This window comes from Dermacentor variabilis, unplaced genomic scaffold (genome assembly GCF_050947875.1).
Source record: "Dermacentor variabilis isolate Ectoservices unplaced genomic scaffold, ASM5094787v1 scaffold_12, whole genome shotgun sequence".
Taxonomy (NCBI): domain Eukaryota; kingdom Metazoa; phylum Arthropoda; class Arachnida; order Ixodida; family Ixodidae; genus Dermacentor; species Dermacentor variabilis.
Window position 1 is genome coordinate 52,249,458 of NW_027460280.1, and position 17,700 is coordinate 52,267,157.

Genomic DNA, 17,700 nt, shown 5'->3' on the forward strand with positions numbered 1-17,700 from the left:
AAGTATGTCTAAAAGTGATGTAAGTGATCTTGCAAAAGGTAATTTTAGTCTTTATTAATTATTAAGTTAAATAATCATATAGTAACTGGTAACAATTGTATATAATTTAGAGCTTGGGTTCTTTAAGAGTATACCAAGATGTAAAAAGGACAGCAAAAAGCTTTGTTTGGGTCCGGTAGGATTTAATACTACTTGCGCAGTTGACTCGCGATCGTTGGATCGTCGTAGTAAGCACTGTAAGTATATGTTTGATAGGTTATTAGATTAAAATGCTTTTGTTTATGTTCAGAAATCCTTGAGTTAGTACTAAAAACCTTGAGTTAGTACGTAGAGGATACTAATGCTGGTTTGCTTTCAACAGTGCCGTCTTGGCGCTTTGAATTCAAGCTTGCTTTTCATGACCGTCAGCGAAGCCCTGTTGACGTTGCTTTCTACCTGCATGTTGCCTTTGATTTACATTAATTACGGGCTCAGATAGTTACATTTTCAAGTCATAACGCGTACTTTCTTCACTGCCGCTTGCATTGCTGTGTACTTAGCCGATTATTTGTATTCCAGCAAGTATTTGGATGTCGGCAGACTGACGACGAGCACTGCTCAAAGAAAATGAATCAGACGAATCTACCCGTTTCGGAGATCATAAAGAGCAAGGAGGTTGACGAGCCTAAGAAACAGTCACGAGAGGACTGGAGGAAGGCAAAAGAGCTCGAGGAGGCCAGGAAGGCTGGCACAGCACCAGCCGCTGTCGATGAGGAGGGAAAGTAAGTTTCCAAGTGGGATTTTCATGTGCACACCGAACGGACTGTGAATGCTAGCTCAGACTTGGCGATATTGATTGGCTCTGCCTACTTGCGTTTTGTGCAGAGACATCAACCCGCATATTCCTCAGTATATATCTTCGGCACCATGGTACTTTGGGGCAAAAGGACCCACTTTGAAGCACCAGCGCCCGCAGCCCGAGAAACAGAGGGAATTCAGTCGAATAAGCGACTACTATTCTCGAGGAGAATTCGTAAGCAACACGTTTCTGAATAAAATCTTAAGCCAGAAAGAGTTCTTCTGACGGGCCTGAAAGCCCCCCACTTTGCAATATATATATATATATATATACGTTTCTTCCAGGATGCTAGAGCAACCAAGTATAGAAAAGGTGCCTGCGAAAACTGCGGTGCCCTGACCCACAAGCGGAAGGATTGCTTAGAGGTAACTTGCTTATGCTACTGCAAGTTTTAACTCGTGGAAGGCACGGGGGAGCTGCATATTCTAACATATGAGTGGAGTTTCTAGAAAAGGCTGCCAATAAAGTAATTGGTTATAGAAAAATGCTATCTGCATCACTTTCCGACATATCCTAAGTGATTATGTACGTTTGTGAAGGCTGTTCTCTGCAAGGGCTGCTTATTGTATTATGTTCTTTCTATCTTAAAGGGATCCTGAGACGTTTTTGATAATTTTGTACAAGTGTACTGAGTCATTAGGGTAGGCCCTTCTGATCATTAATCATTGACACATTTAAGCACTCTGCGTAAAGTGTCCATTACAAGTTTTTTAAAAATTTGCATCACTACCGATCGCAGCTGTGCCACTTCTCTGAATTTTCACTTGCCCTGTTACCATCTACGTAGTGGGCGTGCATGACGTCAGTCGGGTGAGCGATCTCATTGACTGCTCACGTTGTGTCGATAGTTTTTCCAACTTTATGGTGAACAAATGTTTGTAATTGTTGGAATGTTAGTTAGTGTGTTTGTATAAAAGAAAAAAGTAACAGAAAGAGAATACGTAACGACAGTAAGCACTCAAACACTGCAGGCACACAGCAAGTGTTGTCTGCTTGTGTTACAACATGCTCCGTGTTGATGCAAGCTGTGCAGTCAGTGTCGATCTCGAGATCTCTCCGCAAGGACCATGAATCACCCTTGTTGTGTTGTGGTCTGCAAACCTAGTTTAATTTCAAGCTGCGACATCGTGTCCCTCTGCAAGGCAACAGGCGAGTGGAATGGCTGCAGTGTACCGGGCTGTCATATCTGATCGGCACCAGGATGTGTGTGTTTGAGGCCGTCACTTCACATCACAGTATTACTACCACGATAGAGGGTTTTAGCATGTCTGGTATTCCGGTAAACGCAGGTAGACTGGTCATTTTGCCGGATGACCAGAGGCACAAACGTGAGCAGTCTGCACGGTACAGCCACCTGGTGGTACAGAGCTGAACCAGACAAACACAGAGCTAATATAGCAGTAACCAAGTGTATTCTACTTTGCTGCTGGTGTACACTTTAGGCAGCAGTGTAATCATGAATATACTATCTTTTTAAGTGTTTAAAAATGTTTTACACTTAGTTACAGGAACGTTAGCATGGTTTTTGGCTGGGTAAGCTCTGTACCACCAGGTGGCTGCATTGTTCAGGCTGCTCACGTTTACGCTAAAACCCCTTCCTCACAGTGGTAGTAGTATGGAGGTGTTTTAGTTTACGCCTCCACCCATCAGTCAAAAGACCCAGCACTTCTGCAGTTACCGGAGTAACGGACATGCTCGTTGCTGCGACCGAACGCTTGCACAACACACTGCTTGGACAGCTCTCGCTGAGGATTGACGGCCAGGCGGCTAGCGGAGAGGTTGGAGAAGCTTTGCGTGCTGGTTCCAAGACACCAGAAGTAGACGACATGACATCACATCATGACGCAGAGCCAGTGAAGGCAGAGCCTAGCCCCAATCACGAAAGAGTTGAGGAGAAAAAGCATGCCTAGGGAGGAGGGTAACTTGTAATCATCCATAGTTTTCTTAATGTGAGACAGTTAAATTGTGGCGCAAATGTTTTACTGTAGCTGCACCCTACTCATCAACAAAATTTGTCGAAACCGTTTCAGGGACCCTTTAAAAGAGTGCTGATCTTGTTCTGAATGTATGTAATTGTATACATGAACATTCTCTTTGCTTGTTTAGAGGCCTCGAAAAGTTGGTGCTAAGTTTACAAATGATGATATTGCACCTGATGAAAAAGACCTGCCAGGTTTGAATTTGGACTACGATGGGAAGCGGGATAGATGGAATGGTTTCGACCCTGCCTGCTATCAGGCTGTTATAGAAGAATACAGGAAAGTCGAAGAGGTAATGTTGTGGTCCCTCTATTATTTAATCACACATCTTCCTCGCACAGGGTACACAGTTTACTCATATGTCTTTGCTTGCAGGCAAAACGGCAGCTGAAGGAAGACAAGCTGAAGCATGACATCTTGAACTTGGAAGGTGTCAGTACACGAGAGGTAATTTTGGCCAACATGCTGCATTTTACTTTATTGTTAAACACTTCAAGCTGAATGTTCAATTTTGCAGCATAGCAATATTAATGGCTAAATTGACTGTTCTGTGATGTTTTCTGGCAACAAAATAGTAGTACATCACCATTACTCATCTTGGAAACGAAGCTCTGCACAGGGATTTTCCAATGAGAGTGAATACAATGAAGAAAACCATGCAATTGCAACCATTCAGGTGCACAAAGTAACAATGTTAAATTATGTAGTATAAATGGTTTTGCAAGCCTCCTTCAGAGCTTTTCAAGTCAAAACACCTGTTATGAGGCAAAGTGAACATTTGAAGGTTCCATTGCATGCACACTTGTAAATGTATTTCAGTTATTATTAATAATGGTGCTCACCTTCCTAATGGGCTAATTTAGTACAGGTTAACCACTGAAAAGACTTTACATACAGTCAGCTTTCTCTAACATTGCAAAATAGAAGTTAGTAAACACATGCCTTTTTTAACCTCCAGTACTCAATTTATATGCTTAAAATGCTTGTTAACTTGAGAAATCTAGCTCATTTGGACATTTTGTTGTGCCACCGACATTATTTTTTCTATAGTTTGTGTCTAATTTAACTTCTGGTATATTGTCGTTTTTATACTTCCCGAGTTTGTTTCAGTTAGTCCTGTTATGTCTTTGAAATATTTTGTGTAATGCTACTGTGGTGTACTCCTGCAGAGAGATGACAGTGATGAGGAAGTAGATGGTGATGAAGACAAGTATGCAGATAATGCAGACATGCCTGGTACAAAAGTGGACAGCAAGCAGCGCATCACTGTGCGAAACCTTCGTATACGTGAAGATGTTGCAAAGGTGTGTACCTCTTTGCACATTATTTTCTTTGCCATCCAGGCCATGGAGTGAGTTTAAAAGTACGTGCTGGCTCCCCTTCCTCAGAGGAAGCAGATGTTAGCAGGGAACATATAGCTGGACAATTGAGTAGGCAGAAGGTCTATGTTACTCTTTGTAGTTCTGTTCTTAGTGACCTCTAAATGTTTCTGGGAAACAACTGGTAGTCGCTTAATGCAAACCTAAAATAAGATTGGAATTTTTTTTCAGTAACTTGCTTATAAGGCAGTGGCCGACATCTGTACATTCGTATTCCTTAACCTTCTTCCTGCTGCAAGAAAATCGTAGTTGTACTTTATAGTCACAATGTTTTTATTTCACTGCTGTTATTTTGGCTGGAAAAGTACAATGTAAAGCAAGTATGCAAAGTTACACCTTCGGTTCACTTGTTTCCATTTGATGCAAAGAAGTGTAGCTGAAACTAAAATTTTAAATCTAGCATCTCAGCTGTGAAATTTATCCTACCAAGAAAGAGCAGCATTTGTCATCGGCTGTATCAGCATAACTCGCCATAACAAGCACGACTCATCTTCACTGGATAGATTTAATGAAAATGTTAACCTACCAAAGTCCTTTTACTGTGCTTTGTTTTCAGACTAAGACTCAGCCCACAATGATGTAAAGCACCGGTAGAGACCTGCATAAATTGTGTTACCATTGTAATGTGTATCATTTTCTAAGTAAATTTATCCTTTCCTTTTAGTACCTGAGAAATCTGGACCCAAACTCTGCCTATTATGACCCTAAGACACGGTCCATGAGGGATAATCCATACAAGAATTCGAACAAGACTCCAGAAGAGTAAGTTGACAAGAATGAAGCCATTCAAAGGCAAACCATATGTATGTGTCTGTTTGCCTTTCTCTCACGCACACATGCATGTGCATGCGTACTGACTTTTACAATGAATTTATTGGTACCTGTCATGTCAGTGTCCTTTTCCTGCAGTAGCTGTATGAACTAACCTTGAACTGGAATGTAGCACTAAACTGTGATGGATTCTTATATTCAGAGTAGCATAAAAGCGAGGGAGAGTTAGTGATTGCAATAAGTTTCGGAATTTGGCCCCGAACACAGGACAGTGGCCTACAATGAATCGCCTCTCGAGATAACTTGGCTTTTCGCTCATTTTGATCATACAAAATGCATTATGAGAGCATGTTATTGTTCCCCCAACAGTTGCCCTGAATTCATAGATTGTTTTCACTGATATTATTTGCCAGATTAGTACATTCAAGCATCCTGTCTTGTGATCTTTGGCAGTGACCTGAAATATCCAGCAAGAAAACGTGCTTGTAGATTCTTTCTTCTTTAGTTCTTGTGCTGTACTTGCTGCTAAAATATGATATGAATTTGTAATAAGGAAGCAACAGCCACCTGTTGTATTCTGCTCTTGTCTGCTTTCTTGTGTGTGCATGTACATGATTCCTTAATGATAGGCAGTATCTCTTTGTTTTTTTCCAGGTTGCATTTTGCTGGTGATAACTTCGTTCGATACAGTGGGGACACTCAGAAGATTGCAGAAGCTCAGTGTAAGCATGGCTGCATAATTACTGTAAAATCTTTCTTGAAGTTCTTGGAGGGGCTTTAACACCATAGGCTTCAGTGCATTGTTTGTGAACCCAGCTGCAAAATTTCTTCTACACAGAAGTTCAGCACATGTGGGCCGGCTGCACAGCCTGACTAGCTACAACGAAATTGCACTTTCGCTTAAATAGATTACTAGTATATACTATTACAATAGCAATCTACTACTACTACTACTAGCAATCTTGGCAAAGCTACGGGGCTGCTAATTGTATAATTTTCTTATTGGCAGCCTCTAAACTGCACCTAAGCAGATTACATGCACACCTTGTGCTTAGCGGATATGACGTAAATCCCAGCACATCGCCTCTGATATTTTTTATCATGCTGTGAGCAAACATAGATGATGCCTAATCATGGAGGTCATGCATCACTATCGATGAGCAGTAGGTACGCTTTTTTTTTTGTCAGCATCAGAAGCGTCTATTTTTGCTAGCTTTTCATGACACATCCACTTGTATTTCGAACGTAAAATTTTGCACAGAGCCTGCTCTACATCTGTACTATCTGAAATTAAACTTTTTATGTGGTCAAAATTTCGTTCAGATTGGCCTTTAGGAGGTTCACGTTAGTGGCTGCACATAGAGGAGCAGACTGCTCCTTTCAGTTGCAGGATGCTTGTGTTAGCTGTGAGGAAGTGTTGTTTATTCACAGCTCCGTGTGTCGCGCTACAGCAATGTGTGTTGTTACATGCTGCCATGTGATGAGCTTCAAACTTCAACTTGAGCATAAATTTGTTGGTAGTATGGTACCTCATAATCAGATTGTGGTTTTGGCACATAAAACCCCAGAGCATGATTCTGCACTTTTGTTAGGTGTGTTGAAATTGGGGGCAGGAAGAAATATTCAGGGTGTTGGCCATACCCTCTCACTCCCCTCTAGAGCTTACCAACTAACATTGCTCAGATGTTTTTAGAAGCTATTGATGGAATTTCATTGTAATGTCACTATCAGTCTCGCTTTTTGACCTTTGTTAAGGTTAAAAGTCTCAGCTGTTGGCCTGGAAAAGCAACAGCGTAGGAATATATTTTAACTTATTTTCTTAGTGTCCCTTTTAAAGTGTGTTTGGGCTACATGAGAGTGCTGAGCAGTGGTAAGTGATTTGGCATTGCTTTACAACATTACTTTTATGTTTCTCAGTGTTTGCTTGGCAGGCCTACGAAAAAGGTGTGGATGTTCACTTGCAAGCAGAACCCACCAAGGCTGAACTGTTGAATAAGGAATTCCTTTCAAAAGAGGAGGAGTTCCGTCACTCCATGAAGGACAGCATCCTAGAAAAGTATGGTGGAGCAGAGCACTTACAGGTGCCTCCAAAGGAGCTCATATTTGCCCAGACGGTAAGCAGTTGTTTTATGAATTGCAGTTGTTAAAGTGAATGTTGGTAACTAACATAACTAACAGTGTGGTGCAGTGATGATGACCTAAGGAGTGAAATTAGCTCACCGGTGGTTTTTCTGCGTTGATGTTCTTGTTAGGGCTGCTCTTGTAAACCAAAATTGATTGCTATGTCACAAAGTCATTCTCCCTTTTTTTTTGTTAGGGGGGGGGGGGTGTTCAGAGGGAATTAACACAAAGGAAATACATGCTGTAATAATCTTCAGTGTTCGCTACTTCTTTATGATAAATTCAGGTTCATGGTGTTTACCATGTGGACCTGAATATGGTTTCTAGCTTTTAAGAAAATGTTAACTGAACTTTGTCTTCGTGGCTGTAGTTAACAGTTTCACAATGCTGCAGGAGGACTATGTTGAGTATTCGAGGCATGGTGAAGTGATTCGTGGTGCTGAGAAGCCTGTCATTCGGTCCAAGTATGAGGAACATGTCCTTATTAACAACCATGCGGTAAGTCACTTTTCTTTAGTTTTGTTAGTTCTCTTAATTATTGTTTTTGGATATTCTTGTGTCTTCAGTCTTTTGCACAAGCCCTAAGTAGTGCAGACAGGAGTGAATGGTTATATGAAACAATTCAAAAAGTTTATGCTACATTGGTGCATAGGTTGAGATGACCATGAGCAATAGTTGTCTTCTCTGCCTTGTTATGCATATTGTGGGAACATGTCAGCATTCTCCTTTGTCCCGACTAAGAACACAAGCAAACTTGCAGGGATGAGCATCCGCTTGGCTGCAGACTGGCCTGGCAGACCTGATATGTTGTTGCCAGTTGAGTACATACATGTATTCCCTTGCTTAATAGTTGTTGGCAGGTGGCAGATAGCACCAACAGGGTCTCATGGTGGCAACTAGTGTGATCTCCCTCAGAAAGTTTCTGGCTTACAAAGTTTGAACGTGACAGCCTAAACTTTTCAACCTTACTTACTGCAGACTGCAAGTCTGTCATCAAAAGTTACAGTTAGCATAAATTCAATTCGAAACCCAATGATGGTTGGAAAGGTGAAAAATTGTCCTACCAATATCTGTCATATGGCTGTTAATGGGCTTCGAGTCCCTTGGGCAGTACAGTCGATCCCAGATGTATCAAACCTGGACGTCTTAAATTATTGTCTATATCAATCAGTTGCGACATCCCCTTGGATATCCCATGCAAAAGTATAGCAATGTACTATGCCTGTATTCAACTCCTATTCTCTGCCACATTCGATATATTGAAGGCTGTGCCCCTGCAAGTGCACTTCTCCTAATGGGGATATGATCACTTCTCGCGTCGTCGGAAATATTTTACGCCGATGAAACGGCACTGTTTTGGCAGTTGCTGTCGCACAAGACATTGAATCTGAAGGGTATTCCATGCCGTGGAAGAAACATTGCTAAGCTGTGTGTCTCAGTATTGCTCTCTGCAAATATAGATGGCTCTTGCAAACTGTGCCTGTTCATTATCGGCTAGAACAGATCACCACACTGTTCCAAGAATGCAAAAGGCCTCCTAGCCCGATATACATGTTCCACAAGAAAGTGATAGTGGCTCCGGGCATCCGGGCATGGGATGCCAAAGTGCAAATGTCTGTTGCTGTGCTTTCGTCTTGTAGATCAAGGGTTTCCACAAATGGCATAGGGTTTTAACTAAACCATCGCATGCCACATATGCAATTCAGTAGCCTTTGCAGAAAGACCATCAGGCAGTGCCGTGCAACACTCGTTAATGTGCGGTTCGTGATCTCACAGTCCATGCTGAGCATGTTTCATTCGTGGGGTTGCGCATGAGTGAGAATGTACTTGGGTGTTCTGCAAGCTGAAAGCCGCTTTCAAATTTAACAATGTCTGGCTAGTCGACTCATTACTGATGTATGATCAGGGGTGCCACAGCTGCGCCAATTGCGCCAAAGTGCTGTATTTGCGACGCTATGCCAAGTAGCACCAAAACAGTAAAAATGCCTTGAATTGTGCCCGAGATGCTCCAGAGCACTGTGCGCGACCACAAGAGTGCGTGTTCAGGCACAGGAAAGTGGCAGCTAGGTAAATAGCCTGGGTTTTGTCAACATTATCCTCAGTCTATCTGGAGCATTGGGGAAGAAGAGATAAGGTGTCTGAAAGAGACTGTCGCGCCAACAGTTTTCTTTTTTTTTTTTTTTTGTGGTTTATGTCTATTTCAACTGATGGCGCAGATCACTGAGGAGTCAACCACAGCAGCTGGTACAGTGCACAGGGCTCCTCAAACATGGGGCTCCTTCTCAATAGAATCGCTAGTAACTTGTCTCATAAAATGCCTGTGTACCAGTCTAAGTGTCTGGCAAGCCTTTGGGAAGCAAGCTTAGGTATATCCTCCTAAATATCTAAGCTTAGTAGCACTATCCAGACCTTATTATGTTTCGCAACTTGTGAAAGTCCACTGTAGAGACAGTGTGTTTAATAGTGCTCGACTTTGGTACAAATGCAAAACCATCCAGCTATTGCATAGTGTGGAGTTTTTCAAGTTGTGCTCATAAGGCGAGAAACAACGGCTTGCCAACTGCAGCAATGTTCATGGTTAGCATGCATGCCAAGCACACACATAACTTCTAACCGTGAAAGTTACTTTTAATATTTGTTATTTTATCCTAGAGTACCTTGCAAGTTACTCTATTCTAACCTTTTATTTATGCCGAGTAGTGTGCATCTGGTCTATTGAATGCTAACACGGCATGCTGGGGCGAAAATTTAAGAAACACAAACACACGGCTGTACAGGCATTTCCCAGCAGGATATATATTAATGTCTGAATGATGCATGTGATAGCTAGAATAATGTGATAATGATTGTTCATAACCAAAACAATGTTTGAAAGTATGCAGAAATTCCACTGGGGTTGTCTAAGTATACGTAAGCATACCCCCAAATTTATGTTGGCCCACCCTCAAACTTCGAGTTGGCCCACCCCCAAATTTCAAGTTGACCCACCCCAAAATTTAGGTTGTCCTCCCCTAAATTTCAAGTTGGCTCCTCCAAATTTCAAGTTGGCCCAGCCCCAAATTTCAGTTGGCCAACTTCCAAATTTCAAGTTTGCCCACCCCCAAATCTAAGTTGTCCCACCCCTACTATAATCTTCCCCATGCATTTTCTACAGAGCCCTATTATCCCGGTGGGTATTATCTCTGATAAATTATGTATACATATTCTTTTGGTTTCACTTGTTCTTTATCGCTATAAACCTACTAATCATCTGCATTTACACTATTATAACGATTGAAAGTCTTAACTTCACAAATTACGCATTTTTGTACAAATACGAGGCATTACACTTTTCTCGTGACGGGCTGGGGTAGCAGATGACAGGAAATGATGACCCTCCAACACTGCAGCACTCCTGCCAGCAACGGGATGATGCCCGAACAGAGTTTAGTCAGCTCGCTCTGCAGACAGACGGCACCGTTCAGGCACCTTATCTGTTCTTCCACCGTGACCTGGAGTCACTGCAGTCATCTAGTCTCATGCCATTACATCCTGCCTAAAAGTGCATTTATGTGCGATAATGTTCAATCATATTAGAGTTATAGCAAACCGTGATCAGCAATCTGCTGCCATGATGGCATCTCCATATGTGCAAGTCGGATTACAGAAGCGGATAACAGGAAGGGGGGGGGGGGGCTGTAACTCCGATGACTTTTCATATGGCAACTGTTATTACTCATTTTAATTATTCAATCTGTTTATTTTATTTATGCATGGTTGTTTCACTTACTTTGGTGTGATAGGGCATTGTAAAATGTAAATGAAAGTTTTGAATGGGCTGCGTATCGCTTGTGAGGAACACCGTAGCAGCGCACAAGTCGTATTTTGAGACTAAGGATATTAGTTTCAAAGTCATTTTAAGCGCCCACATTGATTGTTACCGCTTCTGTCAAATACAAGTTTTTTCTCACCTGGAGGGCACTAGTATCGTTGGGCATTCAGTACTCGACAGACTGTGTTGCTGAAAGGCATTCTGTCAGTCTGACAGGCTTTCATACCAGCGATGCCAACAAAACCAGTCTGTTGGCTGTTGTACAGCCTGTCGTAGCGAGATCAGCCATTGAGCGAAAACATTGCACTGACAACGTGATTGCTACAGCAACACTTGTACCGTTAAACCTCAATGTAATGAACTTCAATATAACAAAATTCTCCATATAACAAAGCATTTAACTTTTTATAGCTTCTTGTACATAGAAGACAATGTATTTCAAACTTCAATATGACGAAGTACCTTTATACACGATTTGAAAATAAGAAAATTTCACTGCTGCCACGAAGGAATACGAGAGGGTATCCGAAAATTTTAATTATCACCATGAAATAAAAAGCATACAATAGTCACTTGCAGCAGTCAAAGTTAGTTCTCCATGTTGTGTCCCTGCAGAGTCACACATTTTTGCCAGCGTTTCTTCACCTGTTTCAAGCCCTCTTTGTAGAAGTCTTCCGCTTTGCCCAAAAGCCACTGTTCCACTTCGAAAATGACATCCTCTCTGTCATCAAATTGCTGACCACTAAGTGATGCATTCATCTCGGGAAAGAGGAAGAAGTCGCTTGGCGCAAGATCAGGCGAATAAGGTGGATGCTGCAAAAGTTCATAGCCTAACCGGTGGGCGGCGACAACGGATGCTTGGGCCATTTGAACGGGTGCATTGTTGCCCAAGAGACGGACACCTTTGCTGATCATGCCACAACATTTTTGTTTCAATGCTTCACGCAGTTTCTCCAGAAGGTTGCAGTAGTAATCACTGTTGAGGGTCTCACCCTTCGGAAGGTAATTGGTTAAGATTACCCTGCAGCTATCCCAAAAAACGGACAGCACCACCTTCCCGGCAGATTTCTGGACCTTCGCCTTCTTGGGAGGGTGGGGAGGATGGATATTTCTACTCCTTGCTAATTTATTTGGTCTGCGGGTCGTAGAGGTATACCCAGCACTCACCCATAGTGACGAGACAAGCAAAAAAAACGTCTTCATTCCGCTCCAACAGAGTCAAATTCTTCTGGGAGAAGTCGTGGCGAGTTTGCTTTTGAAGAGGTGTCAGCAAGTGAGGTACCCAGTGTGCAGACACCTTATTGATGTTCAGTTCTTCATGAATAATCCTTCACGCAGCTCCATAACTTAGTCCAGTCTCCGCCATCACTCTTTCCATGGTCGATCTTCTGTCGTCGAGGATAATGGCCACCACTTTCTTCACCGCAGCAAGATCATCCTTGATTCTACCAGCTCATGGCTCATCTGTCAGGGACATGTGACTACTTTGAAAGTTCCCCTTCCACCTCACAACCGTTTCATATGATGGGCTTTCATTCCCATAGACAGCTTTCATTTCGTCGTGGATTTGGCATGCGTTGTTGCCCTTCAAATGGAGGAACATTATGACACTTCGGGCTTCAATTTTGTTCATCATGCACGTTGATGTTTTCTACATCCTGTAGAAAGAAAACTACTTTAGACAAAGATTTGATATTTGCACAAGTGTGCATGACAATGACACTGATTATGTGCAAAAAGTTTCATTTAAATATCTCTATGACTTCTTTACTATAATTAAAGCTTTTTGATACCCCCTCATACTGAGGCAATAAACAGAAACTGCCGTAGGCACAGATGGTCAAATGGTTCAATGACACAGGGCTGCTTGTGACTGCACTTCTCAAATCATGTGCCACGTGACAGAAAGTGGCCGCGATTTGGCCATGAAAAAACAAGCACGTACATATAGCATATCTAGTGCTCGTGCACTGTCAGTGATTTCATTTTAGCAGATGTGTCAGTTTTAGGGTACTGATTGCATATTGCCATGTGTCATCATTTTACTTTTTTCCTGGTGTTCCTTTTCAGTGGATTAACACCGTTATCAAGTTGTCGCTCGGTACAAAATGCATCTGCCATATTAAACATTTATTGAACATTGTCATCAATTCTATGGTAAAGGAAGCATAATGTCTGATCAAATTGTGTGCACACCATGAATAGTGTTGTAAATTCTCAAATGCTTGCAAGTACAAGTGCTTACTCGGGAATTTGCAATGAGGCATGTTATACGCATAACTTGAACCAAGGATTTTAAAAAAGTAATTAGCCGCAGCTGAACGAAACCAACAGCATATGGTTTGCCATCATGTGGCACTCCTTAGAGTATTTATTATATTCAGCTGAATTAGTTAATTAAGATGAATTATGCAAAATTTTTAATATTCACTTGAGGGCCAGGTGCGTTTCATTGCGTTGTAGAGGGAATTCAGAAACAACCGATCCAATTTTTTGTGGCAGCACACATGCTGCGTGGTGACTTTTTTCGGCGTTTATAGAAAGCCAGCGAAATACGAAATAAAACCACATGACTGTGCTCATGTGCTACTGTATTGCATTGCTCTCAACCATGCTTAAAGTGAAAGAACCATGCATGCGGACCATGGCGAAGTGAGTGGCCGCGGCTCTAGGCATCGGCTTCGCAATGCATCGGCATCTTTGGAGGTGGCACACGGAAAGGAAGCACCGTTGCCCCTGATAAGCAATAGGCTCAACGCACGGTTTAGAGCACTGCAATATATAGCGCACAAGCGCAGTCATGCAGTTTTATTTCATATTTCACGGGCTTTCTATAAACACCGAAAAAAATTACCACGCAGAATGTACGTTGCCACAAAAAATTGGCTCAGTCGTTTCTGAATCCCCTCGACAATGCAACGAAGTGCACTTGGCCCTAAAGGGAATATTAAAAATTTTGCATAATTCATCTCACTTAACTAATTAAGTAGAATATAAAAAATACTCCAAGTAGTGCCACATGACGGCAAACCATATGCCATTGCTTTCATTGAGCTGCGGCTTACCATTTTCTTAAAATCCTTGGTTCAAGTTAGGTGAAACACCCTATAGATAGTGCACATACTTAGTCCATGAGAATGGACTCAATGGCCGCTGATTGCATATTAATAATATATCAACAATACTGGCTTCTTGTGCATAAAAAAGTTATGTGTCTTGTCAGTTTTTGTGTAACATGTTTAAAAGGAGCAGTATGGCAGAAGTGTGATCTGCAAAATAGATTTACTTAGATTGGTCAGCTAGGCTGTTGTGCATTATGTAGAAGCAGTGCCACACATGGAGCAGAAAGGAAAGATGTCTTAAACACATTGTTGTTTGCATAGACAAATTGCTTGTGTACTCAAATGTTAAACATCTACAGCCTCCATAACTAAGTGAGAAAATGAATCTTTAGCATAATTTTTCAAAAGCTCTTACATATATTTTTTGTGTGACCTTTGTTTTTGTGAAATCTTCAAATCGTGAAATTTGTGGAAGAGGCTGTGAAATAAAAGGGTATTTTAATGTGAAAGGGTTTTTGTAAACCAGCCTGCTTTTATGTTTGAAGTTTATGTATGTGAAGGTATTAAACTTTACCCTCACTTTTTAGAGTTCATATTCCAAGGTTTGACTGTGTAGCTTCTCTTTCTATTGGCGCATTAGTTTGTAGGACTCTTGTTTGCATGTTTGCTTTCTTGAGAGACTTCCTCTGTGTGGCATTGGTTGTGTAATGCTGTACTTTTGAAAAGACAATGCAATCTGTCCCTTTGCAGTCTGTCTGGGGATCCTACTGGAAGGACTTCCAGTGGGGATACAAGTGCTGTCACTCATTAATAAAGAACTCGTACTGCACTGGTGCCAGTGGCAAGGAAGTGCAAGCTATGGTAAGTCTTATTTTTAAACAATGAGAAGAAATGTTTCTCATTTGCAAAATAATTTTTTATGTCTGGTTACAGTACAAGAAAAAGAAATGGGCATGGACAGGACATGTAATGAGGAGGGAAGATAACCAATGGTCATTAAGGGTTACGGACTGCATTCCAAGGGAAGGGAAGGGAAGCGTAGCAGGGGGCGGCAGAAAGTTAGGTGGGTGGATGAGATTATTTATTTATTTATTTATTTATTTCAGATACCCTCATGGCCCACAGGGCATTATTGAGGGGAGTGGTACACACATTGCAATAAATTTGTACAAAAGGAGACAACGCATATATATAGAACATATATATACCGGAACAAATACATAACTCACAACCCGGAACATGAAGCGAGTTCAACATTATACAATTTCCAAGAAACGTTAAATCACGCACAAAAAAAGTTGAAAATTGCAAAACGCCACCATTAGCACAAACACGAACACAGCAAATCTGGGGGGAAAATACAGAAGGACGCGCATGATAACGAGAAAAATTGAAATGGAACCAAAGCTATGACAAGCAATAATGTGTTGATAATTTCTTCTTAAATTCATCAAAATCTTTCGAAAGTGCAATATCCCATGGTAGTTGGTTCCAGTCCAACGATGTTTTTGGAATGAAAGAATTCCTGCAGGATGTTGTTCGGCACTGTGAAACACCAACTTTGCATGGATGATCTAAGCGGGATGAAACATATGTTGGCGGCGTGAGTAATGTGTCTTTAAGGGTGGAATACAAGTGGAAAATTTTAAAGAACAGACACAGGCGGGATATTTTTCTGCGCGTTGCGAGAGGGGTTAGTGACAATGTGTTTTTCATTTCTGTGACGCTGGACAAACGATCATAGTTACGAAGGATGAAACGGGCTGCTCTGTTCTGTACGGCTTCGAGGGCGTCGATAAGAGAGTTAGTGAAAGGGTCCCATACTGAGTTAGCATATTCTAATTTGGAGCGGACAAGCGATTTGTACAGAAGAAGTTTAAAAGGTGTCGGGGCTAAGGAAAAGTTCCGTTTCAGATATCCAAGCATGCGGTTAGCGGACGCGGTGATAGAAATGATATGTGCCTTCCAAGCTAGGTTTGACATTATAATGACACCGAGGTATTTGTAAGATGTTACCGGTGTTAGCAGTGAAGAACAAATAGTGTAGGGAGCGGGGCACGGATTGACGCGACGCGAAAAACGCATTACTTTGCATTTAGTATCGTTAAGTGTCATCTTCCATTGTGAACACCAGTTAGATATAGTAGCTAAGTCTTCCTGGAGCAGTACGGTGTCATTAGTATTTTTTATTTCCCGGTAAACTACACAGTCATCTGCAAAAAGTCGCACTGTGGATGTTACGTTGTTAGGCAAGTCATTAATATATACCAGAAAGAGCAAGGGACCGATAACAGAACCTTGTGGGACACCTGAGGTCACAAATACCGGTGATGAGTTAATGCCGTTAGTGTGCACGTACTGGAACCTGTTAGACAAAAAGCATTCAATCTATCGTAGTACATTTTGGTCGATGTTAAGTTTACTTAGTTTGTGAAGAAGCAAGCTGTGAGAGACTTTGTTGAATGCTTTGGAAAAGTCTAAATAGATGCAGTCAACCTCACTGCCACGATCAAGTATGAAGTTAATATCATGTGTAAAATTTATTAGCTGTGTTTCACAAGAAAAGTGTTTTCTAAAACCATGCTGCGCATGAGTAAAAAAGGATGATGACTCAAGAAAGTTTGCTAGGGATGACAAGATGACATGTTCCATTACCTTGCAAGGAATGCTGGTTAGTGATACTGGCCGATAGTTGAGCGATAGGTGCTTGTCGCCTGATTTATGGAGTGGAACCACCTTAGCCAATTTCCAGTCGTCTGGAAGGTCACAAGTTTGAAGGGATTGCTCAAATATTTTCGATAGTACGATGGAAGAATATACTTTAGTGTTTTTCAGGATTTTAGTGCTGATATTATCGGGACCACATGAAGAGGATAACTTTAAACGATCTATGATACTTATAATGCCTTCAAAGTCAAAACGAATGGGATCCATAGGAAATATGATAGCGGGAGTATAGTCTGGTGGTGATGCGCTAAAAGGGAGAGAAAATGCATTAGCAAAAGTCTCGTTAAGTACATTAGCACTATCACTGTTAGGGATGGGATTTGATTGAGAATCCAAGAGAGAGATTGATGGCTGATCTGACCCATTAACAACGTTCCAGAATTTTTTAGTATCAGTTAAAAGAAATGATGGCAGTGTGACATCAAAGAAATGTTGTTTAGCATCTTTTAAAGATTTTTTTATAAGTGCCAACTGCGGCTCTTAGAGCTGACCAATGCTCCGATCTTCCGGACGACCTCGCCCTGACATATAATCGCCTTTTTCTGTTCCCGAGGCGTTTTAAGGAACGAGTGAACCATGGGGATCTACGATTAGTCGTGATGATTTTACTAGGGACGTGCAATTCGATTAATTCATGCAGTTTTTCTTTAAACATGCACCAGTTGTCGTTAACAGATGGTTCGGCAAATGCCAGGACGAAATCGTCGAGAAAAAACCGGAGGCTATCATTAATTGAAGAAAAATTTGATTTAGCATAATTGTAAATGGTTTTCGTTTCATTTGGCGTTTTATTCGACGGTAAATTCAACGTGATGTGCAGTAAACAATGATCACTTAAGCCTGGCAAGTATTTTACCTCAGAAACAAAATCTGGGGTGCTCGTTAGCAAAAGGTCTAATACGTTAGAACTGGTAGCTGACGTCCTTGTCGGCTGGGTAACCATTTGTGTTAGCGAGAAGAAGGAGCAGAGGGCTGAAAAACTTGCCGACTCGGAAGATCCGTCACCGTCCAC

The 17,700-nt window shown here is 41.6% G+C and overlaps 1 protein-coding gene across 2 annotated transcripts in view; it reads left to right on the forward strand.

The window, feature by feature from the left end:
- The window catches only part of Slu7 (Pre-mRNA-splicing factor Slu7), a 51,239-nt gene that overhangs the window by 17,206 nt on the left and 16,333 nt on the right, over nt 1-17,700 (forward strand). Inside the window, exons 1-12 of one of the 2 annotated variants that reach the window (XM_075676555.1) lie at nt 101-236; nt 559-761; nt 865-1,012; nt 1,123-1,203; nt 2,945-3,109; nt 3,193-3,264; nt 3,987-4,121; nt 4,861-4,958; nt 5,622-5,689; nt 6,885-7,081; nt 7,482-7,586; nt 14,712-14,822. In XM_075676555.1, coding sequence (XP_075532670.1) covers nt 607-761; nt 865-1,012; nt 1,123-1,203; nt 2,945-3,109; nt 3,193-3,264; nt 3,987-4,121; nt 4,861-4,958; nt 5,622-5,689; nt 6,885-7,081; nt 7,482-7,586; nt 14,712-14,822 — 1,335 coding nt within the window. In that variant the 5' untranslated portion in view covers nt 101-236; nt 559-606. Of the gene's footprint in view, nt 1-100; nt 237-558; nt 762-864; nt 1,013-1,122; nt 1,204-2,944; nt 3,110-3,192; nt 3,265-3,986; nt 4,122-4,860; nt 4,959-5,621; nt 5,690-6,884; nt 7,082-7,481; nt 7,587-14,711; nt 14,823-17,700 lie in introns of those variants that run through there. The other variant, XM_075676554.1, reaches the window with a different exon arrangement.